The sequence below is a fragment of the Capra hircus genome, chromosome 18 (genome assembly GCF_001704415.2).
Source record: "Capra hircus breed San Clemente chromosome 18, ASM170441v1, whole genome shotgun sequence".
Taxonomy (NCBI): domain Eukaryota; kingdom Metazoa; phylum Chordata; class Mammalia; order Artiodactyla; family Bovidae; genus Capra; species Capra hircus.
Window position 1 is genome coordinate 56,831,462 of NC_030825.1, and position 26,503 is coordinate 56,857,964.

The following is a 26,503-nucleotide window of genomic DNA, read 5'->3' on the forward strand; positions in this document are numbered from 1 at the left end:
CCCTCCATGGGATTCTCCAGGCAAGAGTACTGGAGTGGGTTGCCATTTCCTAATACACATATATAAAATTTTCCTGTATACTTTAAATATACATAATCATACTTGTCAGTTATTCCTCAATAAAATCGGGGTTAAAAAAAAGAAAGCCTAGAGTTAAAAATCAGAATATTACTAATATGAATTGATTTTTGATGACATTAATAAGAAAATAAATTACATTCAGAGCAAAAAAAAAAAAAGAGTGAATGAGATTGCTCAGAAGAGAGAGAGGGAACTGGCTCTCTAAGGAGGTCTGGTTTTCCTGGGTAGATGTTGAAATGGTAGGAACATCCATAATGTTAAATAAACATCGATGGGGATTTGGGACTTGACAAGTGAGAAGCCTGCAGGATGTCAGGGGAGATTTCAGAGGCTGCTGGCTGTGGAGCTCAGGCCTAAAGATGATCAGGTACTGCAAACCTGGATCTAACGGCCAAGGTCCTGGGCTCAGTCTTGACTCCTGTGGGGCCTCCCCTTCTCGGGGCCTCGTTGCCAAAGCAGGAAGTACTGCCCTAGGCTCAGCTTCCGCTCTGGGTGTTTTGGTACTGCCAAATCACCCCTTTGCACTGGGGATCTTCCCACTTGGGGCCTGCAGCACTTTCACTTCCCCCAGGTGCCCAGCCCCTGCCCCAGCACATGGGAGCACCTTGGTCTACTTTGTGGCTAAGAACTGGACACAGATTCCGAGAGCGGGAAATGATAGGAAGGTGGGGGTGGGGTAGATAAACAGAGGAAGGAGGGCAGGCTCGCAGATAAGGGGCCAGAAACCAGAGAGGAAGAGGATGCAGACCTGGTGGGGAAGGGGACAGAGATCTAGAGGTATAGAGAGTGAATCAGATCCACAGAGAAAAGAACAGAGACCCAGAGACTGCAAAAGCCAGGAAGTGGTGGGGGGTGGGGGGGGAGGGCAGAGATGGCAGAGCTTTGCAGGCAGTGAGGTCAGAGTGTCTGTGAGGTCGGCTGCTGTCCAGGGCCAGCCTGGGGTCCTGGCGCCCAGAGTAGGTGGGCTGCAAGTACATCAGGATGCCCTATGGGTCCCCCAGCCTGAGCCATGGAGATCTGGGAGGAACTGCCTGGCGTGTCCTTGGTGCCCATCAATTTCAAGGCCCCTCAGGTACTGGGGTGTGCGTCCCAGTGGGGCAGGCAAGGGGAGATGGGGATGAAGACCCAGAAGAAAGTCACCCTGCATGTAGAGAGGCGGGGGGTGGGGCTCCAGCCCCAGCACTTCCTCTTTCTCTGAGTTCTTCCTTTCTCTTCTGTCTCGGCCTCTCCCCCTCTCTCTCTCAAGGTCTCTCTGCCTGTTCTCCCTACTGCCACCACCCCTTCTGTCCTGTCCCTCCCACCGGTGTCTCACCCCTCTAGGAGAAGATGTCAGCCCACGATGGCTGCCTCAGCCTTGTCAAGTACCTCCTCTTCGTCTTCAACCTCTTCTTCTTCGTAAGTTGCCTCTTGGCTCTGGAGCCCAGGCCCCAGCCCCTTGCCGTAGCCACCCCATTTCATTTCCCTGTGTCGCCCACTAGCCATACTCTCCTCTCCCCAGGTCCTAGGCAGTCTTATCTTCTGCTTCGGCATCTGGATACTCATCGACAAAACCAGCTTCGTGTCCTTCGTGGGTAAGGGGGCTGAGGCAGTCCGGGGCTGGGTGGGGACGTTGTTGGGGGGGTTGGAGCGGTCTTCCTGGAGCAGATATGAACAGGGCTCCACTCCTAGGGGACTCCTGGGGTCTCCCTCACCCCAGGGAGGCCCACGGTGCCCAGCTTTCTTGTCTGATCTTAGGCTCTGCTCCACTCCTTGCTATGGCCACAACTTCTGAGCCTCAGCTTCTTCCTCTGGCAAATGAGTTGTGCGTACCAATAACAATAATAGTGGCCATTTCTCAGGCACTTAGGTGCCAGACAGCTAAGTGTCACATCTTAGGTGACAAGTAGGTGTCAGATCTTGGGCAGAGATGCTTATCAGATTCTCCCATAAGTCTTCCCTCTCTTGAGGTTCAGAGAGGGGAAGTCACTGGATGTCACACAGCAAGGAAATAGAAAAGCAGATTAACACTAATAATCATTGCAGGAAAATAACACTGGGGTAGTAGTCAAAATCCCAATAACTCATGTTTAATAAATGTTTATAAGATTTATTAAATATGAGGAGGCCTAGAGGACTGGTATAGAGGAACGGACTGAACACATGTCTCCCATGTGTTCCTCAAAACAACTCTAGGAAATAGATATCATTATTCCCTAGGTCTCAGGAGGTTTAGGTGGCTGATCCAATGCTGCAGAACAAGTGATGAGGCTGAAACTACCGAGGGTGAGGAGGGGCTGAAGGAGGAGAGACTGAGAACAAGAGGGAAAGACAGAGACCAGGAAGAAAGAGGGACAGAGATCCAGAAAGAAGGGAACACAGACCTAAAGACAGAGAGGGCCAGAGACCAGAGAGAGGTGGGAAGAATTCCAGGAGGCAGAGATTCAGTGTAGGACAGGGACAGAGACTCAAGAGAAAAAGATGCCGGGAGCCCAGGAAGAGGCCCCCTCCCCCAGGTTACTGTTCCCCATCTGGGAGAGGTGTGGGTGGGGAATAGGGCTGTCTGGAGCTGTGCACATGGAGCCCAATGTCACTGCCTCTCATCTCCCCCAGGCTTGTCCTTCATGCCCTTGCAGATCTGGTCCAAGGTCCTTGCCGTCTCAGGAGTCCTCACCATGGGCCTTGCCCTCCTGGGTTGTGTGGGGGCCCTGAAGGAGTTCCGCTGCCTCCTGGGCCTGGTGAGTTCCCCTCCACCCTTCCACCTCTAGGATCATTCACATCTTGTCCTTAAATAGAGCCCCGGCAGCCCCTTCTTCCTGGAGAGTTCAGCCTGACCTGCCCACTCTGTCTTCCTCCCTGCTCCAGTATTTTGGGACACTGCTGCTCCTGTTTGCCACACAGATCACCCTAGGAATCCTCATCTCCACTCAGAGAGTCCAGGTGAGCTCACCTTCTCCTCTCCTCACCTGAGCTAGTGGGTGGGGAGGGGGAGAGTGGAAAAAGACAGAAGCAAAGGCAGACAGAGGCTAACACAGACCAAGATAAATAAGAGAGATAGAGAAGACAAAGTCAGAGACTGGTAGAGAGACACAGAGAAGGATCTAGAGACAGAGAGGGTCAGAGAAAGACTCACCAACACAAAGGAAGACAGAGATCCAAAGGGAAACAGAAGTGAGGAAAGAAAACACTTGGAGAAACAGCTCCAAGAAAGAGACAGAAACTTAATGAGATCGCGGGAGACAGTGGAGACACAGACAAACGGTAGAAACAGGCAGAGAGCGGTTTGGAGGGATAGAGACATAGCTAGCCATTCAGTGAAACACCGAGGCTGCCACGAAGATGCTCAGAGACTACCAGAGGCTGGAACGGCTACGGAGTGGCTGGAGTGGGTTGGAGCAGAGGGCAGTGGGGAAGTAGGTGGGGGATTCAGCCTCACTCTCGGCCTGTCAGCTGAAGAGGAAAGTGAAGGACGTTGTACAGAAGACCATCCAAACCTACCGCGCTCACCTGGAGGAGACGGCAGCGGAGGAGAGCTGGGACTACGTGCAGTTCCAGGTGCGTGAGGCCCCGCCCACCAGGATCCTTCCCTCTAGCTCTGGGATTCTGACTTGGCTCCGCCCTCTGCCTGGAGGAGACTTGGCCCCGACGGGATCCGAGCCCCTAGCTCTAGGACCCTAACCTAACCCTACCCACCCAAGCCACCTCCAGCCCATGGCGACTTGGCCCAGTCTCCCAGCTCCCAACCCCTGCAGTGACTCCGCCCTCAGTCCCAAGGCCCTAGCCTGACCCCACTCCCTGCCTAGTAGTGACTCTGGTTCCCAAGGGACCAGGCCCAAGTGAGATTCCTTTCCCTGGTCACTCACACGGGCCCCACTCTCCCATCCATTTTCCCCCTACTTACAGCTGGTTTGTGCTGCCTACCCAATCCTCCAAAGCACGGTTCTGCGGCTCTTTCCCCAGGCCCAAGACCCCCGCCCCCGTGACTCCTCTCTCCCAACCTCATGTACCCCTACTGTCCCTTGGCCCTGCTGTGACCCCACCCCAGCCCACAGTTCTGTTAGCCCTCTACTCCCCAATATGACCCAGTACCCAGTCACACCCATCACCTAGTCCCCTCATCCCCCAAAGCATCTTGCATCTCTCTAGTCCTTGTTCCTCTGATTTTCTGTTGTTGTTGTAGTTGCTTTACAATGTTGTGTTAACTTCTGCTGTACCCTGTTCCTCTGACTCTTCTCTCAGCTGCGCTGCTGTGGCTGGGAGTCTCCTCAGGACTGGTTCCATATCCCCAGCATGAGAAGCAACGAGTCCGAAGGGGACCGCGTGCCCTGCTCCTGCTATAACTCATCGGCGACCAACGACTCCACAATCTTCGATAAGATCTCCTTCCCCCAGTTCAGCCGGCTCGGATCACTGGCGCGGCCCCGACACAATGCAGAAGTTTGCTCGGTCCCCGCGAATAGCTACATCTACCAACAGGTGCGGAGGATGTGGAGCGCAGGACCAGAGGGGTCTGACAGGGTGGGGCTACGGGAAAGGGCTGTGCTACAACAGGGGCAGAACCCCTACAAGGGGCGGGATCTTTTAGAAGGGCGGGGCCTAAAGAAAAGGCCCAGGCGAAAGGGTAGGATCTGGAATGCTGATACCTGGGGATGGGGTCTTCGGCTTGGACGGACTGAAGCCCAGAAACTAGAGACCACTGATAACTAGGGAATGGGGTGGTACCTGAAAGAGGGGTTAAGGCTGGACTGAGGACAGTGGGCCCCGGGCTTGAGAATCCCAAAAGGAACCTACCTATAACCTATCCCTGTATCCCCAGGGCTGCGAACAGAATCTCTCCAACTGGTTGACCAACAACCTCATCTCCATAGTGGGCATTTGTCTCGGCGTGGGTCTACTCGAGGTGATCTGGTCCCGCCCCCACTCGCGATTGGCCTAGATGGCCCTGCCCCAAATTGCACGTCCAACCAGTCTCTGGGAAAGGCGCATGCATTGATAGAAATACAGCCAAACCAGGCCTTTCTGGGACTCCACCTGGCCTAGCCTCTGTGAGCCCTGATTGGTTGCACGGAGGAGCAGGCGTTCCCGCCCTTCCTCACGAGGCTCCCATTGGTCCTCCTTGATATCTGCGGATATACCTTGCTATTGGCCGCAATCTCCCCCTTTCCCCGCAGGTGAGTGTAGCCGGGCTGAGCCTGCTATTACCGCGCAGCCTGTTGCACCGCGAACCCCAGCCGCAGGTGCCGGGTGCCTACAATTCGAGCTCCGGGCCAGGCCCGAGCACCGACGGCAACGGTGGGCGCAGCAGCGGGCGTAGCGGCAGTCTGTGGGGTGGCTGGGGCATGGCGGACGCCTGCCCCAACTGGGGGGACAAGGCCCCGCTGGGCAAGCTGCCCAAGGTGCTGGGGCCCTGGTCGCTTTGGGATCAAGACGAGGAACAACTTGAGACCGGGAGTGCAGGCGCAGAGATGGAGGCCGAGATGGAATTAGAGGCAGAGACGGAGGAGGAGATAGATGAGCCTCCAGAATAAAGGACCCTGGGCTTTCTCCAGATCACACTCCTTCTCAGACTCTAGACCCTATGCTAGACGAAGCTGGGCTCCGCCTACCCCACCCTATTCGCCCTTCTTGCTTCAAACTCTATTCCCACCCCTCCCCAGCCTGCCTATATCTTTGGTGTCCCCACCCAATTACCCCTAGCCCTTTTACACTAATGCCACCACATTCTCCAAACTGCCGTCCCTGAGTCTTTCACCATCAGACCCATCTCCTACCTACTCCCTTCTCCACACGTCCCAAGGTGAAGCCCCGCCCAACTCGCGGGTCCTCGTTTTCTGCCTCTGGCCCCACCCCCTAGATTTTTTTCCCTAGGGACCCCTCGACTCTCCTGGCACCCTCTCGACCTCTGACCACGTCTCCTTTCTCTGTAGCTCAGCTTCATGACGCTCTCCATATTCCTGTGCAGAAACCTGGACCACGTCTACGATCGGCTCGCTCGGTACCGCTAGGCCCCGCTCTTCCCCAAGCCCCACCCCGACCCCCTCAAGTGTCCAGGGTATTTAGTTCCCTGTCGCCTGTAAATATTTGTTCAATCCCCAGTTGGCCCCAGCCACTGAGCCCTCATTCCCCTCGAGGGCCCAGGTGTCTGCCTTTCCCGCTGCTGTCACCTGCCCCCCCACCCACCTGTGGGACGTGGGGTTTCCGGCCACCAGCTTCCTGCCCCAAAAGATACCTCATTTCCTTGCCTCAGCTGTCAGCCTACCACCTCCCACTAGATTTATTTTTAGCCCAAGCCCCAAATAAATCCCCTACGTTTTGGTAAAAATAGCTTTATCCTCTGTCAAAACACAAACCAACACATTTGGGGGCGGGGCGCGGGGGGCGGGGGAGAGGAGAGGGAGGCAACACAGTCTAGCCCCACGGCACATTTAGAAGAGGGCATGAGATTAAAAAGCCTCACCCCACTGCTTGCCCAGCTGAGAAAAAGTCACGACCCTAACACCCACTTATAAATATCTCGTTATATTAAAAAAAATAATAATATATTTCCAGGGCCCACCTGACTCTGCCCCTGCACAGAAAAGGTTAACCTTCAATATTCGATATCAGGGTTCCCGGGATGGAGGTGGTAAGAAGAGGGAGATTGAGAAGAGGGCGATGTGGAAAAACAGGGAGGGACGAGCCCATGTGTCACTGGGGCCCTCCAAAACATCCAGAACAAAGAAAAGGGAAGGCACCTGTCAGAGACAGAAACCAGTGCTATCCCAGGGGTTGTCTCACTCCTGTCCTCAGTGCCTAATGCTCTGGGGTGATCTGTCCTTTCAGACACCCCTGTGAGGTTCCAAGATCAGGATCCATCCTTCCCTCTCAGTCCCAGCCCATTCCACTCACCACCCAGCTTTTACAGTCCTAACAGGGAGCAGTCCCCTCCCCACGTAAGAAGCATGGGGAAAGCTGGAGGTCCTGCCTGGGAGGAGAGGGTATTCTGGAGGGTGAGCTACTTTTGGGGTCCCCCTTCAGTCCCTGACCAGACGATAAATGTGGTGCTGGGCCCCCCGCTCACTGGTGGAGACTTCAAAGACGTAGGCGGTGCAGAGCAACAATTCCTGGGTGTCTCTGTTTGTCACCACCTGTCAAGGAGGCCAGGAGAAAGGGGTTTATGCTTGGAACAGAGGGCAGGGAACACTGTGGACCCCCCAGCCGAGATGTCATGGGATAAGGGGTCCCCACCATATCATGTTCCCCCAGGTCGACGGGATGCCCCACATGCCAGGCTCTAGGTCTGAGGGTCTGCAGGGAAGGGCCTCACATCAGATGGTCTATCATGTTACAGGGTCATCACACTCCCAGAGTTAAAGGGCGTCCTACCATACATAACATGTTCCATGGGCTAAGGTTAGGTTCCCTGTGAAGGGGGGTCCCCTAAGCTGAAGATCCACTGTAGGGCGTCCTTCAGGTCAGCTTTCCTCTTATGAGAATGCTGTGGAACCCCCACCATATCAGTTTCCTGGGTAAAGGTGTCCCCTAAGCGAAGGGTCAAGAGTGAGGTGCCCCCGTGTCAGTTTCACAGGCTGAGGGTCAGTCGTGGGCACTCCCCTCCACATCAGGGGCCCTGCTCAGGCAGGGAACCAGAGAATCACCTGCAGGATGGTGAAGTTCTCCAGGACGCTGTTCATCATATAACGCTCCGGCAGCTGCCGCAATTTGTGCAGAAAATTCACCAGGTACTCGCACATGGGTGAGCGCAGCAGGCGGTACACGAACCTTCCGTCCTCCAGCTGGGCACGCTCCGTCTGAACCAGGGGGTTGGGAAAGTAGGGAGGACAGTGACTCAGAGACACAGGGGTTCACCCCCAGAGTCCAAACCCACTCTGTGCGACTTCTCAGATGCCACACCCACTCCCCACTGCCATCTTCTCTCCATCGCCCCATCCGCAGTGACCAAAGATGAAAGCTTAAACCCTCAGGTACCCAGTTCAGGATTACTGAGCCAGCCTCTCAGAGCTGTCCTCTGAACCCTCAAAGACCTCTGAACTCATGTGATCTCCAGGTCCTCAGATACCCTCAAACCCTCCAGAGATCCCTTCATGAGCTCTCCAAAGCCTGTATGACCTCTGTACTTGAAACCCCTCAAGACCTCAGCAACCTCTAAGTGTGACCCCTAACTGCCTTGCCCTGAGGATTCTTCCATATCCACAAGAACTTTTTGAATCTTAGTGACAGTAAATCTCTGTACCACACAGTAACCTCAAACCCTCAAAGTGACCCCTATAGATAACTTTGGAACTCCATATTAGCTCTAAGTCCATGTGTGAAAGAGGCTAGGGTACCCCCACCCCACCATGCAGACCCCCAAAGGCCCAGAGCTGTTGTAGCTCCTGGTCCATTTAGTCTGCGCCCTCCCGAGTAGCAGGTGGCTGGGTGCCTACCCACCCAGAGCGCCACCCCTCCAGCCTCACCTCCACCTTCTCCACCACCTGCTTGCCGAAGGAGCAGACCTTGGAGGAACAGGTGAGGGTCATGTGTTCCAGGCTCTCATACTGGCTGCTCACTCCATAGAAGCCACCGCTGCTGCCGCCTGCCCCCACCTCCTCACCACTCGGGCCCCAGTTCAAGTCCGCCTGGGGGATGGGGAGGTATAGGCAAGTTGGAAGGGATGGCCCTTATAAACAGTGGGAACTCTTCTCAAGTAGGAACTCTGCTCCACAGCCTGGTGGCGCCTATTGCTTTGCAAGCACCCATCTCTCTTCTTTAACAAAGTCCCCACCTCTCCAGTTTCTGGAAAAAAACCCCACCCTTCCTTCCAGCAGTTGGGTCCCTCAATGTCCCTGACCCTCTCTCCCCAGTAACTTCCCCATCAAAGAGGCCCGGAATTCAAGTTTTTCTCCTGAAATCTCCAGCTCAGGAGCTCAGCCCCTGCCAAGAGCCTGGTTAATAAGGAGGTAGTTATTCCCTAGCAACCAGAGGCTCTCCCTCAAGGCCCTTCATGACCCTGGTTGCTAAGACAAGCGCCTACTCCCTAGCAGCAGGGCCTGGTGAGGTCTGGGGAAGCCCGACGCCTCTCTGGAAAACTCTCCCAGGCCCTTTCAGCCAACTCTCAGAGGTCAGATCCCGTCATAATCCCAGTGGCCAGGTGGACAAACAGCCCAGGGTTCGAACCCTCACCCCTTGCAGCGGAAGCATGGAGTCTCAACCACCGGACTGCCAGGGAAGTCCAAAGGCCAAACATTCTTAGCAACAGGGCCTGGTGGAACCCAGCAAAGCCTCATCCTCTCTTTAGAAACCAAACACTCCAGGATTCATTTGCTAAGGGGATAGGGCCATTCATCAGCAACGAGGCTTGGTGTGGTCAGGTGGGACACAGGGAAATCTGAAATGCCACAAGCCAATCCCCAGGGCCATATCAGTCGCACGACTGGGTGTGGCAAAGTCTAGTGGAGTCTGCGGAGGATGTAGGTCCCCACACCTGCACTGGTCCCATCCATCCCGCCCTGTGGGCAAAACTCCTTCCTGTTCCTTGCTGCTAAGGGAGCTGACACTGGGAGCCATGAGAACTGGTAAGGCTCAGGCTGACCTGGGCAGGTCCTGAGACTGTCTCCCTTAGAGCCAGTGGCCTGAGCCGGGAGGCCACGTGATTTATGAGCCCTTTTGTTTGCGGTGGGGGAACTCACCCAGAATTTGACCAGAAAGAAGGCATGGGGGGGCCCGCGATCATACAGCTCCCGCAGACCACCCTTTTTCTCGGGGAATTTGTCGTAGATCTGCCGGACGTCCACACTCTCGAGGGGGGGCGCTCCAGGGCTGGGGCAGTGCTGGCTGATGTGTACAAACAGGTGCCTCTGGTACTGAGGAGGGACGGCCAGGGGTAAGGAGTGGGAGGCGGGCTGGACCCCCAGTCCTCACTGCCCAAGCCCATCCCTCACCCCATCACCATCTGCCACAGCTCCTGCTAACTGTTCCACTGGGCCCAGCTCTCAGGCACCGTCCCCACTCCCTGCTGCCCTTTTACTCCCCTGGTCCCTCAGTCCCCAAGCCCTGTCCTTAGTGCCCAGTTCTCTGCCCTGTCCCCACAGCCCTTTCCTCTCCCACCCTCACTCCAGCCTTCTCCTTGGCCTCCCAGCCTCCAATCTCTCCTCTCCAGTTCATCGCTCACATGGCTCCAGAGCTGACCAACCCTGCTCATAATCCTCCCATGGCTCCCCAGTGCCTCCCAGGACAAAGCCCACCGCCCCTCAACCTGACCCTATATTTAAAAAGTTTTCATCGATGGATGGATGGGAATCCACACAGCCCACATCAGAACTTCCTATCTGTTCCTTTTTTTTTTTTTTGGCTGCACCAGGTCTTAGTTGCCATATGTGGGATCCTCAATCTTTGCTGTGGCATGTGGGATTTTTAGCTGTGGCATGTGGGGTCTAGTTCCCTGACCAGGGATTGAACTCGGGCCCCCTGCTTTGGGAGCGTGGACTCTCAACTAGTGGACCACCAGGGAAGTCCCTCTGTTTCTATTCTTATCACTTCTGTTCATACCCTGAAAATATTCCCCTTCTTCTTTTCCAGAACTAACCCCCCTCTGATCTTCCCAGGCTCAAATCCATCCAAATCTGCCTTTTCCTGGAAGCCTCCTTGGATCGCAATCAGATGGCATCTCTCTACCCTCCCTTTCCCATGGTTCCCCATAACCCTCTAGACAAAAGCCTGGATCCCTCACTCAGCTTGGCAGTGTCAGCTTCTCCAGAACCAGCTCCCACCATATTCGATTATTTGTTTTCCTGAAAACTTCATGCTGTTTCTCTCTCTGTGTCTGAAGCATCCAGTTCCTGACATGGCAAAATCCTATGTAACCCTCAAAACTCAACTCAAATGTTGTCATCTCAGGGATGTCTTCACTCACTCCCCAGATATGATTCCTCTGTACACTCAGAAACACATGAGCTATCCCAGCACATACTTGACATCTATCAAAACTGCAGGCACTATTCTGGGTCCCAGGGCTACAAGGCAAAGTCTCTGACCTCAGGGAGCTACTGGCAGAAACAGGAAAATTTTTACATCTTTCCATAGATGATAGAACCTTCAGAGAGTGATGTATGCTATGAAAAACTAAAGCACAGGGATGAGGGGAAGAGTGATGGTAGCTGGCATTTCCATAAAGTGGCTTGGGAAAGCCCATCTGAGAAGATAATCAAGCAAAGCAATGAATGGGTGGAAGGAGAGAATGGGGATATCTGGGAAAAGCACATTCAGGTGTAAAGGCTCTGAACCAGGAGCGGGTATGGCATGTTTCCGAACGGGCGTGGAGGTCAGTATGGCCAGACCAGAGTAAACAAAGGTGAGAGGAAAGGAGGTAAGATCAGAACAGGAATGAGGGTCAGACCACCCAGAGCCTTGGAGGCAACTGAAGGACGCTAGCTTTTGCTCCAAGTGAGACGGGAGGGTTTTAACCTGATCTGACTTGGGTTTTACCAGGACCACGATATACAGAAACTGGTGTTTAGATCACTATGGCAGATACTGCTGTGTTTACAAACCCCATTTCCTTTTCCCACCACTAAACTACACTTCCTAGGCTCCTTTGCAGTTAGATGTGACCGTGTGACTAAGTTCTGCCCAATGGGATGTGAGTAGACGTGATAGTTGCCACATCCAACCCAGATTCATAAGACTTGCATAGTTCTTGACTCTTTGCCTTCCACCATCTGCCAGCCAGATGCAGAGCATCCAGCAGCATCTTCTTGAGTCCTAGAAAATGGCAGAGCCACAAAATGAAAGAAGCCTGGATTTCCCAAATCATTCTGTGGAAGGCTCCTAACGACCAGCCATATTGAAATGTTAATGAGTGAGAAACTTCTATGATGTTCAACCCCTACAGGTTGGGAGTTATTACTTCTAAGAGTCAGTCCACTTGGGCTGTTATTGCCACCTGTCTCTATCCTAAGCCAGGAAAGCTCACACCTAGAAACAGATTTTCTTCCACAGGTTCCCAGTATCCACCACAAAGCCTAGTGCACAGTTGGCATTCAAAAATGTTTACTTAATGAATGAGTGATGTCCTGAGGGATTTCTCTGGCTTTCCCAACCCATGACCCCATGACCTTCTAGTTCCTTTATTTTAGTAGTTCTCAAAGTGTGGTCCCTGGACCAGCAGCACCAACATCACCTGGTAGCTTGTTAGAAATGCAAATTCTCACATCCTACACCAGATCAACTGAATCAGAAATTTTAGGAGTGGACCTAGCAAACGATGTTTCAACAAGCTCTCCGTGTTATTCTGATACATGGTAAAATTGGAGAATCACTGCTTTATGCTTGCCCTTGCTAGAACCCTCTTCATTCCAAAACCCTCCCATGACTATGCCAAAATTGTACTCACAGAGTCAGTTGCATCCGGTGGTTCCACAAAGGCCGAGAACTCTACCAGCTGCAACCGAGCAGTGCCCAGAGCCCGAGCCTGCCAGGCTGGGGGTGATGGGGCAGGTGGGGGCAAAGCGGGAGGTGAGAGGGCTTGGGGGGGCTCGTACCCTAGAGAGAGAGAAGAACAAACAGTAAAAATTGCTAATGTTGATGGACTCTGTCAAGCACTGTTCTCTCTTGCCTGCCTCCTCTTAGAAGCTGAAAAAGCTAAATACTCACTTTCCCAGCCTCCCTTGCAGCTAGAGGGGGCCATGTGACACAGTCCTAACCAATGAGACGTTATGGAAAATCTGCTGGGGGCCTTCTGGGAAGGAGTTTCTTCTTGAATGAAAAAGATAGAACTTTGGGAGGAGAGACCGTTTGGTTCTGGCCAAGTCCTCCTTGGGATATGATACCTGGAGTCACAATAGCCATCTTGGGATAAGACAGAGGCCACTAGAGAGATGCCAGCCCTGGTACTGCTGAGCTGCTGAACCAGCATAGGAGCAGTCCACCTCCAGACTTTTTGTTACGTGGAATCATAAAGCCTTTACTATTTAAGGCACTATTAATTTGGATATTCTGTAACTTGGAGCCAAAAGCATTCCCACTTGATGAATCTGTGAAACCTGAGAGTTCTTTCACCAATGTGAATTCTTAGGACCACCCAGCATGGACTTCTGGAAATCATCTTTGCTACCAGGTGGACAGAGCCTGCCAGAGAATGAAGCCGCCATAGAGGAAAGCAGAACCAAGCAACTCCTGTTGCTACCATTTGAGCTCCTGTATCCAGCCATGCCTGAAGCCCTAACTCCTGAAATGTCAGTTATCTGAACCAATAGAATCTCTCCTTTTTGTTTTTTTTCTTTTTTGGGTCATCTAGCTTGATTTGGATTTTTATCACTTGCAGCTGAAAGAATCTCGATTAATGTATCAGTGTCCCTGATATCCTTCAGGTTAACAAGTGATCAAACATAAACCCAGTAGATCTGGCTACAGAAGCGAGGATCTCAACCACTACAAATTCTGGGACATCTTTCCACACTCCCACAGGCCCTGCCTCAGAGCTAGATCTCAATAAGACAGTATCCCCTAATTCATGGAAGGTAGAAAGAAAGGCAGCTGGAGCTGAGAAGAGAGGGGAAAACAAGAAAGGGTGGAGAAAAGGCTCTTACCTGGGAGGTCAGTAGATGGAGGAGTGAGTGACAAGGAGAATGGTGTCTGCGAGAACGGCTTCACACTGAGGGAGAAAGGAAGCTGGGGGTCAGCAAGAAGGAAAGATACCAATCATACCAGCTAACAATCACTGAGGCGCCATGGCAAGCCAGACCCTGTGCAAGCACGTTATGGGCACCACTTCCTTGAAGACTCACAGCCTATCAAGGTAGGTGTGATGATTGCTCTTCTCATTTTGTATAGGAGGAAACTGAGACAAACAGGGGTCAACTGACCGGCCCAAAGTCACACAGCTGGTATGGCGGAACCTGGGTTCAAACCCAGATCAGCCCCAACCACAAAGCCTGTGATCTTAAGGGGCCCCCAACTTTTCTGGCTCCAGGGGCCGGTTTCATGGAAGACAGTTTTTCTCCAGACCAGAGGTGGGAGGGAGGGGAACAGTTTCTGGATGATTCAAGTACATTACATTTATCGTGTGCTTTATTTCTGCTCCTGCCTACATCAACTCCACCTCAGATCATTAGGCATTAGATCCTGGAACTTGGGGATCCCTGGTCTCGAGGATATTCTGGTACCTCTCACAAAATGGCAGAAAGAGAACACAAATGGGGTCTCAAGAGGTGGGAAGAAAACAAAACGTAGGAAACTTGGAGAAAGAGGAGGCTGAAGGCTCAGGAAGGTGGGGAGAAAAAGACCAGCGGGACATAAGGCCAAAGTTCAGGGTAAGGGAGCAGTACAATAGAATCTGAAACAGTGCTGTCCAACTCACAATAGCCAAACATGGAAGCAACCTGTGTGTCCATCAACAGATGCACGGGTGAAGAAAATGTGGTACATATATACAGTGGAATACTACTCAGTCATAAGAAAGAATGAAATAATGCCATTTGCAGCCACACGGATAGACCTAGAGATGATCAGACTACGTGAAGTAAGTCAGACAGAGAAAGACAAATACTATATTATAGCACTTACATGTGGAATCTAAAATATGACTCAAATGAACTTATCTACAAAACAGAAGCAGTCACAGACCCAGGGAACAGATTAGCAGATACAAACTATTATATATAGGATGGATAGACAACAAGGTCCTACCACATAGCATAGGGAACTATTTTCAATATCCTCTGATAGACCATAATGGCAAAGAATATGCAAAAGAATGTATATATATGTATAACTGATAACTTTGCTATATACCCAAGACTAACATTGAAAATCAACTATACTTCAATTAAAAAAAATTTTTTTTAATAGACACTCTGAAAAACATAATACTGAGAGAAGAAAACTGGCATATGGATCACACTTCAATTTTGTATTTACATAGGTGATGATTTAATTAACATTCACTGTCCCACATTTGACTATCAACTCCATAAAGATGGGATCCCAGTACCCAGTGCAATGCGTGCTGAACCACTCTCCTTCCAGCCCAACCTCCTCCCCTGCAAACCTGTGGTTCCTCTGGCCCCCAGAGACTTGTTCAGACAATTTTCTGTGCCCACATACAGCAATAGCTCCCAATGAACTTTCTTCTCTCCCAGCCTGGATCCCACAGCTTGTCTTTCTCTGGTAACACTCACCATGCTCCTGCCTCACCATCCTGAGGCCACACTGCTCCACCAATGCCCACCTAGCCTGGATCCACTCCCACCTCTCTGGGCTGAAGACTCCATGAGCCTCTGTGGCCCATTTCTAGTCTTCTAGACTCAAGGACAGGGAAGCCTGGCGTGCTGCAGTCCATAGGGTTGCAAAGTGTTGGACAAGACTAAGCAACTGAACAACAAACAACAGGACTAGAAGCATATCTTATCACCCTCAGGGCTCTCCGAGATGAAAAGGGGCCCATTTCCTTCCTTCTGACCCTGAAAGAAGATAAGGATCCCTGCTCTACCCTCAGGCCCAAGAATCACCTTTATGGGATGAGAATGAGCCTTCCTATGAGCCTCTGGGGCTCCCACTCATTCTTCTGAACCTGCAGAAGTTCCCTACACTTTGGATCTACAACGGCCTTTCCCATGAGCCTCTGGGACTCAGACAATCTCTCTGGGAGGCCACTATCCCCATGGGCATCCTACAAGACTCTCACATTCATCAAATCCCACACTGAGCTCATTTCTGCCCCAAACCCACTCCTCCCCCAAGCTGCACATCTCTGGATGGTCCCACCTACCCCAGTCACCAGCCAGATCCCAAACACTGTCCTTGCCGCCTCCCTCCTTCTTACCCCAGCAGACCCCAGCCTCATTTCTCCTCCTCCTGTCTCTCTGTCCCCACTCAGACCAGCTCCTCTTCTCCAGACCACTGCCCCAACCGCCTCCCTGGGATCCAAATCCAGGCAGCCTGACTCCAGAGCCTACGTTCACAGAGTTAGGAGCTGGAAGGTGGAGCGAGAAAGGTCTGGGCAGGGAGGAGGGAGGGGGTTGTAGGGGGATGGGGAGCAGGTGCTGAGCTGGAATAAGAACTTACTCAGGAACATTCCATGGGGGCCCAGAACTCCCCGACCAAAACTGGAAAAGCTCCGGGGTCTGAAGAAAAGACAAAGAAGGGTGGCGTCAATCAATTTCCTGTTGCAACTGTAACCCCATCCCTCCAGCCCTGAACCCCACAATTCCCACCCAGGCCACCTGAGGACCGGCGGGACCCAGTTTGGCCTGCAGGGAAGGTGCTGAGATGAGCTGGGCAGAGGACATGGTGGCCATTGTCTGGAAAGCCTTGTCCTTGGAAACCTGGTCCTGGAGGAGAGGTTGGAGGTCCATGTTAATGGGGAGTCCCAGTGGATACAGGAAGGGTGGGACAAGGATAAGGCAGGGCAAACCTGGGGAGATGCAGAGCTGGGGAGTTAAGACAAAGCGTTGGGGCGGGTTCAGGTCCCTCTCACTACAGCCCCCTGCCCCTCCTGGCCTCCTCAGGAATGTCTGTCTGGGTAAGGAAGCGAGTGGGAGGATGGGCAGGGGGACTTACCACATTCAGGGCCTGCCCATGGGCAGGGGGTTGGGGGTGCCAAAGAAGAAAAGAAAACATAACTTAGCAAATGAGGCCTGGACTCCTCCCACCCCCACCACACACACCTTCCTGCCCTCCCAGCCCCTACAGCCCAGCCACCCTGAGCTGAGCAAAGGGAGGAAGGGGGAGCAAGGGATGAATATGGAACAAGAAATAGAGAAGGCCAAGCCCAGAGGGGGAAAGGGGCTCCCCCATCCAGAATATAAGACAGCAATGGGGGTTTCTAGGTTTCAGAAAGAGCCGGAAGTGGAGGTTTCTGAATACGCAGACCACAGGAAATGAGACTATTAGACCCGGAGGGAAGAGATGCTGAAGGTTTACCAGCCCAGACAGGGCAGAGGAGGAACAGCAAGCTCCAGAAAGGACCAAAAACTGGAAGTGAAGGTTTTCAGACTTAGTAAAGGGAAGGGGACCTTCTGGGTACAAAAAGACCAGGTAGCGGTGGTCCCCAAGTCCTAGGGAAGAGCAAGAAAAGACCTCAACTCGGATGAGAAGAAAAATGAGGATCTCAGGCCAAGAGGGAACAGGAAATCCAGAGGATGCAAAAAAAAAAAAAAAAAAGAAAGAAAGGGATATGAACATCTCCAAAAGGAAATGAAGACTTCTGGGCAGAGAAAGTGCAGGCGGGCCACACGGGAAGATGAACCAGGAGACGAAGAGGAGATCTTCACAGCACAAGAGGGAAAAGAGCAATGAGGATCCCAGGGAGAGAAGAGGGAGGGGAGGGGAAAGAAGACAGGAGCAGTCAGAGGAGAAGCCCAACGCCCCATCCTTCTGGCCTGTCCTAAGCTAAATCTCAGTCCCCCTCTCTCTATGACATTTTTCTACCCAGGGTCTCCGTTCACCCTCTGGCTGGGCCACAAACCCCCCACCTTGGGTCTCTGCTCTCCTGCTCTGTATGCCTCTCTGGGTGACTCTGTCCCCCTCTCCAGGTCTCTGCCCCCACACCCTGGTTCTCCCTCTTTCTCTGGGTATCTACTGCCCTCTCTCTCTCTGGGTCTCTGTCCCCCTCTCTCTTGCCTGTCCTCCTCTCTCAGAGTGCCTGCTTCCTTCTCAAGGTGTTTATCACAGTTCCTTGACCTCTACCTTGAGCTTGGACTGGATTTCCCTCGATTTCCTTCGGGCCAAAACCTGGATGTGACTAGAGACCTGAAGGGAGGGACAAAGAAGCAGAGTCAGGCCACAGCCACTCACGCCTTGCATCCCCTACCCCTTCCCTCCCTCCCCGCCTCCAGGTGCCTCCACAAAGCTGGTGAATATGAAAGATGACAAATATACAGAATGGGTCCGTCATCTCAGCACTTCGGAACAGTTGTGTCCATAAAGACCTTTCTCTTCTCACGAACATTACTAATCATCCCCAGATCCAGTAAATCCAGGTCTTATTTCCCTCTCACACCTTGTTCTCTTTGGCCCTCTGTTCGGTCTTACCCTCTGGTTCCCATGCAACTGCTAAGAGAACTATACCAAAATAGGCATAGTTAGTGCACACTAACCAAGGTGCCAAGAGGAGAGACAAAAAGCACATGAACAAGCCTCTCCTCTAACCTGCATCTGCCAGTAGGATGAGAGCCTAATAAAACAAGCCCACCCCAGACAGAAGCCCACCAGACAGTCCTGAAACCTGTTTGCGAGTTCGGGTCTTTCCCGTTCTCAGCTTGATGTAGCGGGCAATCAGTTCATTCCGACCTGAAAAGTCAAGGTGGAAGAGAGTTAGACCTTCAGCAGAACTTCCCAACAGAGAAGACACCAGGAAAGGAGAGAGACGCAACATTTCCTCAGCAAGCCGCAGGCTACACAGGAGAGGAGTTATGACTCCAGGCTTTGGAGCCAGGCAGCCTGGGTTCAGATCTCAGTTCTTCCACACACTGGCTCTGTGTGGCCTCAGGCAAATCACTTAGCCTTGCTGGGCTTTGGGTTCCTCATCTGTGCAAACGGTGATGCTAACTCCTACCTGAGTTATCATGAGCACACAATGTGCTTTTAGGTGAACAGTGATTAGAGCTTCCGCCAATGTTCCTTAATATTTTTATTAACCAGTAGGGGCTAAGGCAAAACCGAGGGCTGGACTCACCATACATCTTGCCTTCATCAGACAGGATGATTTTCCGCCGGCCACAGGGCGGGTAGATGGCCAGTGCCTCCTGGAAGCTCTGCTCGATGTCTGGACTCCAGACACCTTCTGCGTCTGGGCCCCCGTCGCCCCCCGCCCCCTCACTGCCGCCGGTGCCCTCCTCGCTTCCTTCCTCACTTCCTGTCCAGCCGCTGCCATCGTCCAGAGGGGCCCCAGCCCGGGGTTCCCCCATCTGGGCCTGGAGGAACACAGAGTTCAGCAAGGTTCCCCGGATCCACCCAGAGAGACCTCAGAACAGAGGTCCAGATCACTGGGTCTGAGGGGAGAGGCTGGGGGCACCTGGACCCCTGGATCTGGGGGAGGAGGGGGCTAGAAGCTGAACTCCTCGATCTGAGGGAAGCAAGAGACTGGGAGCCTGGATTCCTGGGTCTTGGAGAAAAAGGGGCTGGATTTCTGGGGAAGTTTAGGGTGAGAGGGTTCTCCTCTGTGTTCTCAGTGGAGCCTGGATTGTGATGAAGTCTTGAAGACCCCAGTACAATGCCTAGGGTCCAGGAGGGCTGAAACTTTGTGGCTGTGGATTACTGGTTTAAAGAAGATAGGCGTCAGAGCCTAGCTGCAGGGAAGGGGGATGTGGGTGAGATCTTCTCAGTCCCATGCCAAGAACAGGTGCCAGGGTGTGAGCAGCAGCTGCTAGGAAAGGAGGGGCACCGGCCCTAGGAAGGCTGAGGGCAGATCCAGACATAGAGACTCAGAGAGGACAGAGATTCAGAGAGAGGAAACACGGACCTAACTGTCGGGGAACAGAGACCCAGAGGGAGGGGGACCAGAGATCCAGAGACAGGGGGACAGAGACCTAGAGAGAGAAGGACAGAGACTCAGGGCAGAAACTCAAGCCAAGACCAGGAAAGACCCACAGAACCACAGACTGGGGGGCAGGGGCGCCCTGCCATCAGCAGAGCCAGAACAAAGGGCCCAGGCGTCCCCTCCCCCAGTTTCCCACAACCCCTATCAGGGGAGGGACTGGCCAGCGAGGGCGCCTCCCCTCTGGCCCCCAACCCCGCCCCTTCCCTCCCCTCCCCCTTCCCCCCTCCCCCCCTTCCCGTGCCGTGGGCTCTGATCCAACTCAAGTTCCCAGTGACTTTCCGGAGGCCGGGAACAGGGGGAAACTTTTTCCAATACAGTCAGATCCCGCCTCCCTGGCGGCTCCACGTCTTCCACGGCTTTCCCAGGACCCCAGAGTCCGGACTCCCATCCCCCTCCTCCCTCGGACCCCGGAGCCCCGGTCCAGACAGACAAAGACCCCAGGCCGAGCCCAGTGGCGCTGCGGCATTCAGGACCCCCGTAGGCCAAAATCCCAGCCCAGCTCTCCCCCATGTGGCCAGACAAAGGGACGGAGGAGCCGAGTCAGAAAGGTTCCCCCTAATTTCCCGCCCCAGGTCCCAAACCTCCAGAGAGACAAGATGAAGATCCAGAAAGTCCCGGAGCCCCCTTTCGGCCACCCAGGAGGCCTCCTTTCTCCATGAGGAGGATCAGGCGTCCATAAATGACACGCACAAACCAATTCGGTCAGAAACAAGCATGGGGCCCTTTCTCACTTGAAACCGACACCTCCACAGACACTCACACCCCCCAGCGTCCCCAGCCCTTACTCCCAGGCGCACACTCCCAAACTCAGACACATCAACAGACACTCCAACTCTGGTGAAAGTTGCAACTCCACACTTAGACTCGGTCAAGAGCGCAAATTCCTGCCCCCCGGCCTAAGAAAGGCGGCAAGCAATTCAGAGACCGTCCCACGAACACCTCAACTCGTAAGGTGTAACTTCCCACTCGAACTCACACACCCCAAAGCACGATCCCCGACTCCCGCCGGCGCCTTCCTACCTACCTCCCGGCCTGGGGCTGGGGAGCCGCGGGCGGGCGGGGCTGCGAGGGAGAAAGTTGCCCGGGAGCTTTGTTTGGGAAAAGTGGGAGGGACCGGAGGGGGGGCGGGTCCCGGCGCCGGACAGCGGGAAGGGGGATCCTACGGTGACAGTTTCGGGGAGGATTTTCGCTTTGGCCAAAGAGAGGTGAAGTCTAGCTGGGGCCTGTGAGAATTCCGAGATTCTGATGCTTGGATCCATGAGAGAGGAGGGGAATAGAGGGTCTGGACACCTGGGTCTGAGGGAGAATTGATGGGGGCCCGGAAACCTGGGACTGAAGGAAGAGGAGACTGGGGGCTAAGATTCCTAAATTTGGAGGAGGAAGGGTCTGGGGCCCTGGCCTCCCAGCCACCCTCCAGTGTAGTTTGTGTGTTGCAGATGTGGAAGTGACTGATATTAATAGAAACACAAAAGAATCTTCCCTGTTCAACCTCAAGTGTATTTTTGAAGCTAGAAGTATGGAGATGGGTTTCTTATTGATTTCCATTGGTTTCTCTTGATTGATTGGCCTCCTTGTGACCTCATCAGAGCTAAGGGTCTTGGGCAAGACGACTGGGAGTTTATTGGAAGTTCACGAAGATGCAGACTCCCGCATCCACATGCACTAGTGGACTAGAGGTGGCCGCTGTCCCAGGACCAGGAGACAGCGTTGGCTGCCGGAGGAGAGAGATGAGAGTCCCTTAATTATATCCCTTAAAGATGAGTGACTAGACTAGAGGGGCTGGATCAAGAATCTCATGTCCTGAGGAAGAAGGGATCCCAGGTTCCGGGTTCCCTGTAAGGTGGGATATAAGGCTGTTTTTAGGGTTTCTAGGGAGGAATTTTTTGGTGGAACCGTAGAGTTCAGCATCCCTACATTGCCCTCTGTTGAGCGCATTAATCGTTTCAAAATCTAAAGAAGACGAGAAGGGACAAGGAGAAGCTTTCAAAGATAGATACAAAACTAAGCAGTGGGCGAATCAGAAAGACTGTTCGGATACCTGTATTTCAAGAGCAGAGGAAGCCTAGGAATGGAACTGAGGGCTCTAGGGACAAGATCCAGGGCACAGAGGCGTGGCCTAGGTGTGAGGCGTGGCCCTAAGTCAGGGGCGGGGCCACCTTCGACTGGAGCGAGACTCCAGCACGATGGCCAGGATCAGAGAATACGGGCCACACTGAGTCTGCAGAGCAGAGGTCAGCCGACAGGGACGCGGTCTGACTGTGGGGGTGTGAATTTGAAATCAATGCCCGGCTCTGGCTTAAGGGGCGTGGCTCCTACCTCAAGGGTGAGACTACCCAATAGCGGGCCGGCCTCAGGGGTGAGGTAAGCAGATGGGGCGTGGTCAGACAATAGGGGCGGGTCCAGGGCTCGCGGAGCCCCTCCAACGCTCCAGTATCTGACCTGGGCTCGAGAACAGAACTGTTTGGATTTAACAGTCCGTGGACGGCGGTAGTCTTGAGTCCGGTGACCGCGCTGTGGTCTAGTATAAAGGCGGGGCCCAGAATAAGGGGCGGGGCGTGGGAGAAGGTGAGGAGGAATGAGATCTGGATAAGAATGTGGGAGAAAGAAAGAAATGAGATAGATCCGTTGTGTGAGACCCAGCCCTGAAGAGCCGGGTCTGGGGGGAGGGGAGAGACCGGACTGGACTGGGGAGGTTGGAGTAGAAGGTAAGGCTGCTGCTGCTACTGCTAGGTAAGGGGAGGGGGGCAATTGGCCGGAGTCTGAGGAGTTTCCGGACCAGAAGTCGGGAAGTGTCCTTGTCGAGGGAAGGGGAAGCTCTGACCCCTGTCCTCGCCGCAGCCTCCCGGCCCGCCCCGCCATGTGGCACCAGATATTCCAGTTGCTGCTGCTCTCCTCTGCCTCGGTGCCCCCCTCCACTGCAGCCCCGATCCGAGATGGTGACGTCCAGGAGAGCTCCTCAGGTTTTCTAGGTCTTCAGAGTCTACTCCAAGGCTTCACACGGCTTTTCCTGAAAGTAAGCGGTGGCCTGGGCTGGGGGAAAGAAGAGGTACAGAGAAGAGAGGAACAGGGGTGACAGATGGTAACTAAGAGGTGGAAAGAGTTCAGAGAAGAAAGAGTGGGAGAGGGATTTTGGCCAGGTAGAAAGATAAGACAAGGAGAGAGAGAGTCAAGGGGCAGAAAGATGGATGGAAAGACCGAGAGACAGGAAGAGAGGGAGGGAGACAGGAGAGGGCAATAGGGACAGAGAGACAGAGACAAATGAGGGGCAGGAATAGAAAGGTGATGGGACATATGGGGGCAGGAGGTGACTGAGTTAGGCCCTGAGGGTCAGAGGATGGAGGGGGACCCTAACAAGGCTCCAGGTGTCCTGGGGAGTCTGGAGTTTCCACAGCTCACTGATTCCTCCTCTGGCCCAGGATGACCTGCTACGGGGCATGGACAGCTTCTTCTCTGCCCCTATGGACTTCCGGGGCCTCCCTAGGAACTACCACCAAGAAGAGAACCAGGAGCGCAGGCTGGGAAACAACACTCTCTCCAGCCACCTCCAGATTGACAAGGTGCCTATGCCAGGAAGTCCCTCCTGGAGTATCCCCAGGATCCCTCATGTTGCAGTATCTGGCGGAGGTGGGGGTGAGGAAGGCAAAGGAGGAAGGCAGTTGTGTTCTCACTCTCTCCTCCTGTCCTCACAGGTGACCGACAACAAGACAGGAGAGGTGGTGATCTCTGAAAAGGTGGTGGCATCCATTGAGCCAGGAGAGGGGAGTTTGAAGGGTGACTGGAAGGTTAGGACACACCCCTGGCAAAGTGTCCAAGCCAAAACATTTTCTGTAGTTTAGCAAGAAATGACAGATTAATGACTTAACTCTCCCACTCCCTCTGTGCTGGACTTCCTCTCTCTGGGCCTCAGTTTTGTCATCTGTCAAAAGGGACTAACCAGCTTTCGGAAATGAGGTTTACGACCTCAGAGATACATCCTCTCTTACTTTAAACCCCAGAGGATTTTGTAAACCAAAGTGCATTTTTCTCCAAATAAGATTCACCCTCATAAACCTCAAAGAGTGTTTTGAGTACCTCAAAGTACTCAAACCTCCAAGTATTTTTTAAGCTGTCCCAAAGAGCTTGGTAAATCTCTCCCTTGTAAACGTCAGAATGTGATTTTTAAAAAGAATTCCTCAGTTCTTTATGAATCCTCAATCCTTTGTTCATCTCACTTTTGTAAACCTCTAAGAGCAATTCTGATCACAAAGTGCTTCTTTTTTGAACCTAAAAAGGTTTAAGAACCCTCAAGTGCTTAGTAAACCCACATGGTTCTCCCACACACACTCCCAGTTTTTTATTTTAAAAATTTCAAATCTACAGAAAAGTTAAAAAAAAAAAGTACAATAAACCTGTATCCCTTTTCCACAGAGCAGGGTTTCTCAACAGCGTCACTGTTGGTATTTGGGGCCATGTAATTTTTTTGTTGTGGGGGCTGTCCTGTTCACTATACAATGTTTAACAGCATCCTTGCCTCTACCGCTGGACAGAAGAGGCGCCCACACCCCCTCCAGCTGTGACAACCAAAAATATCTCCTTGACCTGATTCACTACTTGTATAACATTTTACCAGACAGACTCTTACCTTTTTATTTTTGAACCATATGACAGTAAATGATTGACATCACACTTCACCCCTAAACCCTTCAGCAGATATCTCCTAAGAATGACACATTCACCTCCATGACCATAGTTCCATTTTTACACCCAAGAAATGTTACATTGATATCCATTATCTCGAGGCTTCCCAGGTGGCTCAGTGGTAAAGAATCCATCTGCCAGTGCAGGAGACGCAAGAGATTCTGGTTCAATCCCTGGCTCAGGAAGAACCCTTGGAGGAGGAAATGGAAACCCACTCCAAAATTCTTGCCTGGGAAATCCCATGGACAGAGGAGCCTGGCAGACTATAGTAATGGGGTCACAAAGAGTCGGACACGAGTGATCAACCCAGCACTTACACACACACACACGTCAGTTATCTCCGTATTTGTTTTCTAGGGCTGCCATAACAGTCTCCCAGATTGGGTGGCTTCAACAACAGACGTGCATTTCTCATAGTCCTGGAGGCTAGGTGTCCAAGATCAAGGTGTCAGCAAGGTTGATTCCTACTGAGGGCTGTGAGGGAGACCCTGTTCTTTGCCTCTGCCCTAGCTTCTGGTGGTTTACTGACAGTTACTTAGTGTTGTTGGTGTGTAGATGCATCAACCCCATCTGTCTTTATCTTCGCATGTGGTTCTCTGTGCATTTCTAGGTCCATATTTCCCTTTTTCATAAGAAACTGGTCGTGTTAGATTTAAAGCCCACTCTAATGACCTCATCTTACCTAATGAAAACTACAGTGATCTTATATGCAAAGAGGTCACATTCTGAGCTACTAGGGCAAACTCTTTGGCACCACGGACGAGTTTCATGGAAGACAGTTTTTCCAGAGACCAGGGTGCGGGTGGTTTGGAAGAGGAGTCAAGCACATTTATTGTACATTTTATTTCTACTATTATTACTTCAGTTCCACCTCAGATCATCAAGCATGAGATGTCAGAGGTTAAGGACCCCTGTACTAGGGTCTTAATGGACCTCAACACATGAATTGGAGAGCAGGGAATTACAATTCAATGTGTAACCATCTCCTATAAGGCTTCCTAAACCGCATGGGACTGAAACACAGACTCTGATTCAGTAGGTGGTTGGCGGAGGACTGCTCGTTTGCATACCTAAAGGCTCCCAAGTGATGCTGATGCTGTGAGTCCACAGCCCTCACTTTGAGTCACAAGGACCAAACAGACACTGACACGTCTCTGCTGGACTGAAAGCTGTCCACAAGAGCTCATATGATTTTTGATCCAGGATTCAATCAATTTTGATCCAGGATCACCCGTTGCAACTATGGTCATGATTCATTAATCCCAAAGAGCTTTGTACATTTCAGATTACTTTCTAAACCTCAGGGGGATGCTTCATCTGGAAGTGGTTTTGAACCTCCAAAATGTGTTTTCAAACCCAGAATATATTATAAACATCAGAGTATTTTTAATTCTAAAACACAAGTCCTTTGTAAATAAGGCAAAGTGAGCTTTATTGGACTGGCCCAAAAGTTTGGGTTTGTCCATAAGCTTGTATGAAAAGGGCTTTCCTGGTTGCTCAGACAATAAAGAATCTGTCTGCAATGCCAGAGACCTGGGTTTGATCCTTGGGGGGGTTGGGGGGGAGATCCCCCGGAGAAGGGACTGACAACCCACTCCAGTATTCTTGCCTGGGAAATCCCATGGACAGAAGAGCCTGCTGAGCTACAGTCCATGGAGTCCCAAAGAGTAAGGACACGACTGAGTGATTAACAGACTTCTATGCTGCTGCTAAGTCTATAGAGCAACCCAAACAAACTTTTTGGTCAACTCTGTAATTCCCAAAGTATTCCCTAGATGGCAGAGTGGGTTGAGTAGGCCAGGGGCGCATCCTGAGGCTGACCCTTGGAGTTTGATAGGGTCTCCTTGTCCCCCCCTTCACCAGGTTCCTAAGATAGAGGAGAAGGAGGCCCTGGCGCCGGCCCCAAAGGCCGTGGACAGCTTCCACCCGGAGCCCCATCCCCGAGTGGCCTTCTGGATCATGAAGCTGCCGCGGCGGAGGTCCCACCAGGATACCCAGGAGGGCGGCCACTGGCTCAGTGAGAAGCGACACCGTCTGCAGGCCATCCGGGATGGGCTCCGAGAGGGGACCCGCGAGGACGGACTGGAAGAGAGCGTGCAGAGCTCCTCTCACTCCAGGCTGCCCGCCCGGAAGACCCACTTCCTGTACATCCTCAGGCCTTCCCAGCAGCTGTAGGGGTGGGGTCCGGGGAAGCCTGCTTGTACCCTCCACCAGACCCCAGCACCATATGGAAATTAAACCTTTTTTCCAGCA

At 52.6% G+C, this 26,503-nt stretch overlaps 3 protein-coding genes across 11 annotated transcripts; 2 read left to right on the forward strand and 1 right to left on the reverse strand.

The window, feature by feature from the left end:
- Window positions 1,278-6,379, forward strand: CD37 (CD37 molecule). Of its 3 annotated transcripts, XM_018062768.1 has the most exons (9): window positions 1,278-1,476; window positions 1,580-1,652; window positions 2,671-2,795; window positions 2,923-2,997; window positions 3,508-3,612; window positions 4,297-4,533; window positions 4,874-4,957; window positions 5,229-5,349; window positions 5,985-6,379. In XM_018062768.1, the coding sequence occupies exons 1-9, from the start codon at window positions 1,408-1,410 to the stop codon at window positions 6,374-6,376; spliced, it is 1,281 nt and encodes a 426-aa protein (XP_017918257.1). In that variant the 5' UTR covers window positions 1,278-1,407; the 3' UTR covers window positions 6,377-6,379. The 3 variants fall into 3 exon arrangements, with proteins under 3 accessions (XP_017918257.1, XP_005692765.2, XP_017918258.1); XM_005692708.3 differs by lacking the exon at window positions 5,229-5,349; XM_018062769.1 differs by having other exon boundaries at window positions 5,229-6,155.
- On the reverse strand, window positions 6,376-20,676 carry TEAD2 (TEA domain transcription factor 2). Of its 2 annotated transcripts, XM_018062766.1 has the most exons (13): window positions 20,598-20,655; window positions 18,710-18,947; window positions 18,260-18,324; window positions 17,722-17,784; window positions 16,594-16,605; window positions 16,257-16,364; window positions 16,099-16,157; window positions 13,623-13,687; window positions 12,428-12,576; window positions 9,726-9,899; window positions 8,514-8,675; window positions 7,695-7,847; window positions 6,376-7,184 (listed from the first exon to the last, which is right to left on the reverse strand). In XM_018062766.1, exons 2-13 carry the CDS (start codon window positions 18,939-18,941, stop codon window positions 7,071-7,073), a joined length of 1,356 nt encoding a protein of 451 aa, XP_017918255.1. In that variant the 5' UTR covers window positions 18,942-18,947; window positions 20,598-20,655; the 3' UTR covers window positions 6,376-7,070. The 2 variants fall into 2 exon arrangements, with proteins under 2 accessions (XP_017918255.1, XP_017918256.1); XM_018062767.1 differs by lacking the exon at window positions 16,594-16,605 and having other exon boundaries at window positions 20,598-20,676.
- On the forward strand, window positions 20,727-26,503 carry DKKL1 (dickkopf like acrosomal protein 1). 6 transcript variants are annotated; one of them, XM_005692715.2, is made up of 5 exons: window positions 20,727-20,778; window positions 22,412-22,586; window positions 22,990-23,130; window positions 23,263-23,355; window positions 26,114-26,503. In XM_005692715.2, exons 2-5 carry the CDS (start codon window positions 22,431-22,433, stop codon window positions 26,423-26,425), a joined length of 702 nt encoding a protein of 233 aa, XP_005692772.1. In that variant the 5' UTR covers window positions 20,727-20,778; window positions 22,412-22,430; the 3' UTR covers window positions 26,426-26,503. The 6 variants fall into 6 exon arrangements, with proteins under 6 accessions (XP_005692772.1, XP_005692770.1, XP_013826959.1 ...); XM_005692713.3 differs by lacking the exon at window positions 20,727-20,778 and adding an exon at window positions 21,962-22,138; XM_013971505.2 differs by lacking the exon at window positions 20,727-20,778 and adding an exon at window positions 21,962-22,138 and having other exon boundaries at window positions 23,263-23,304.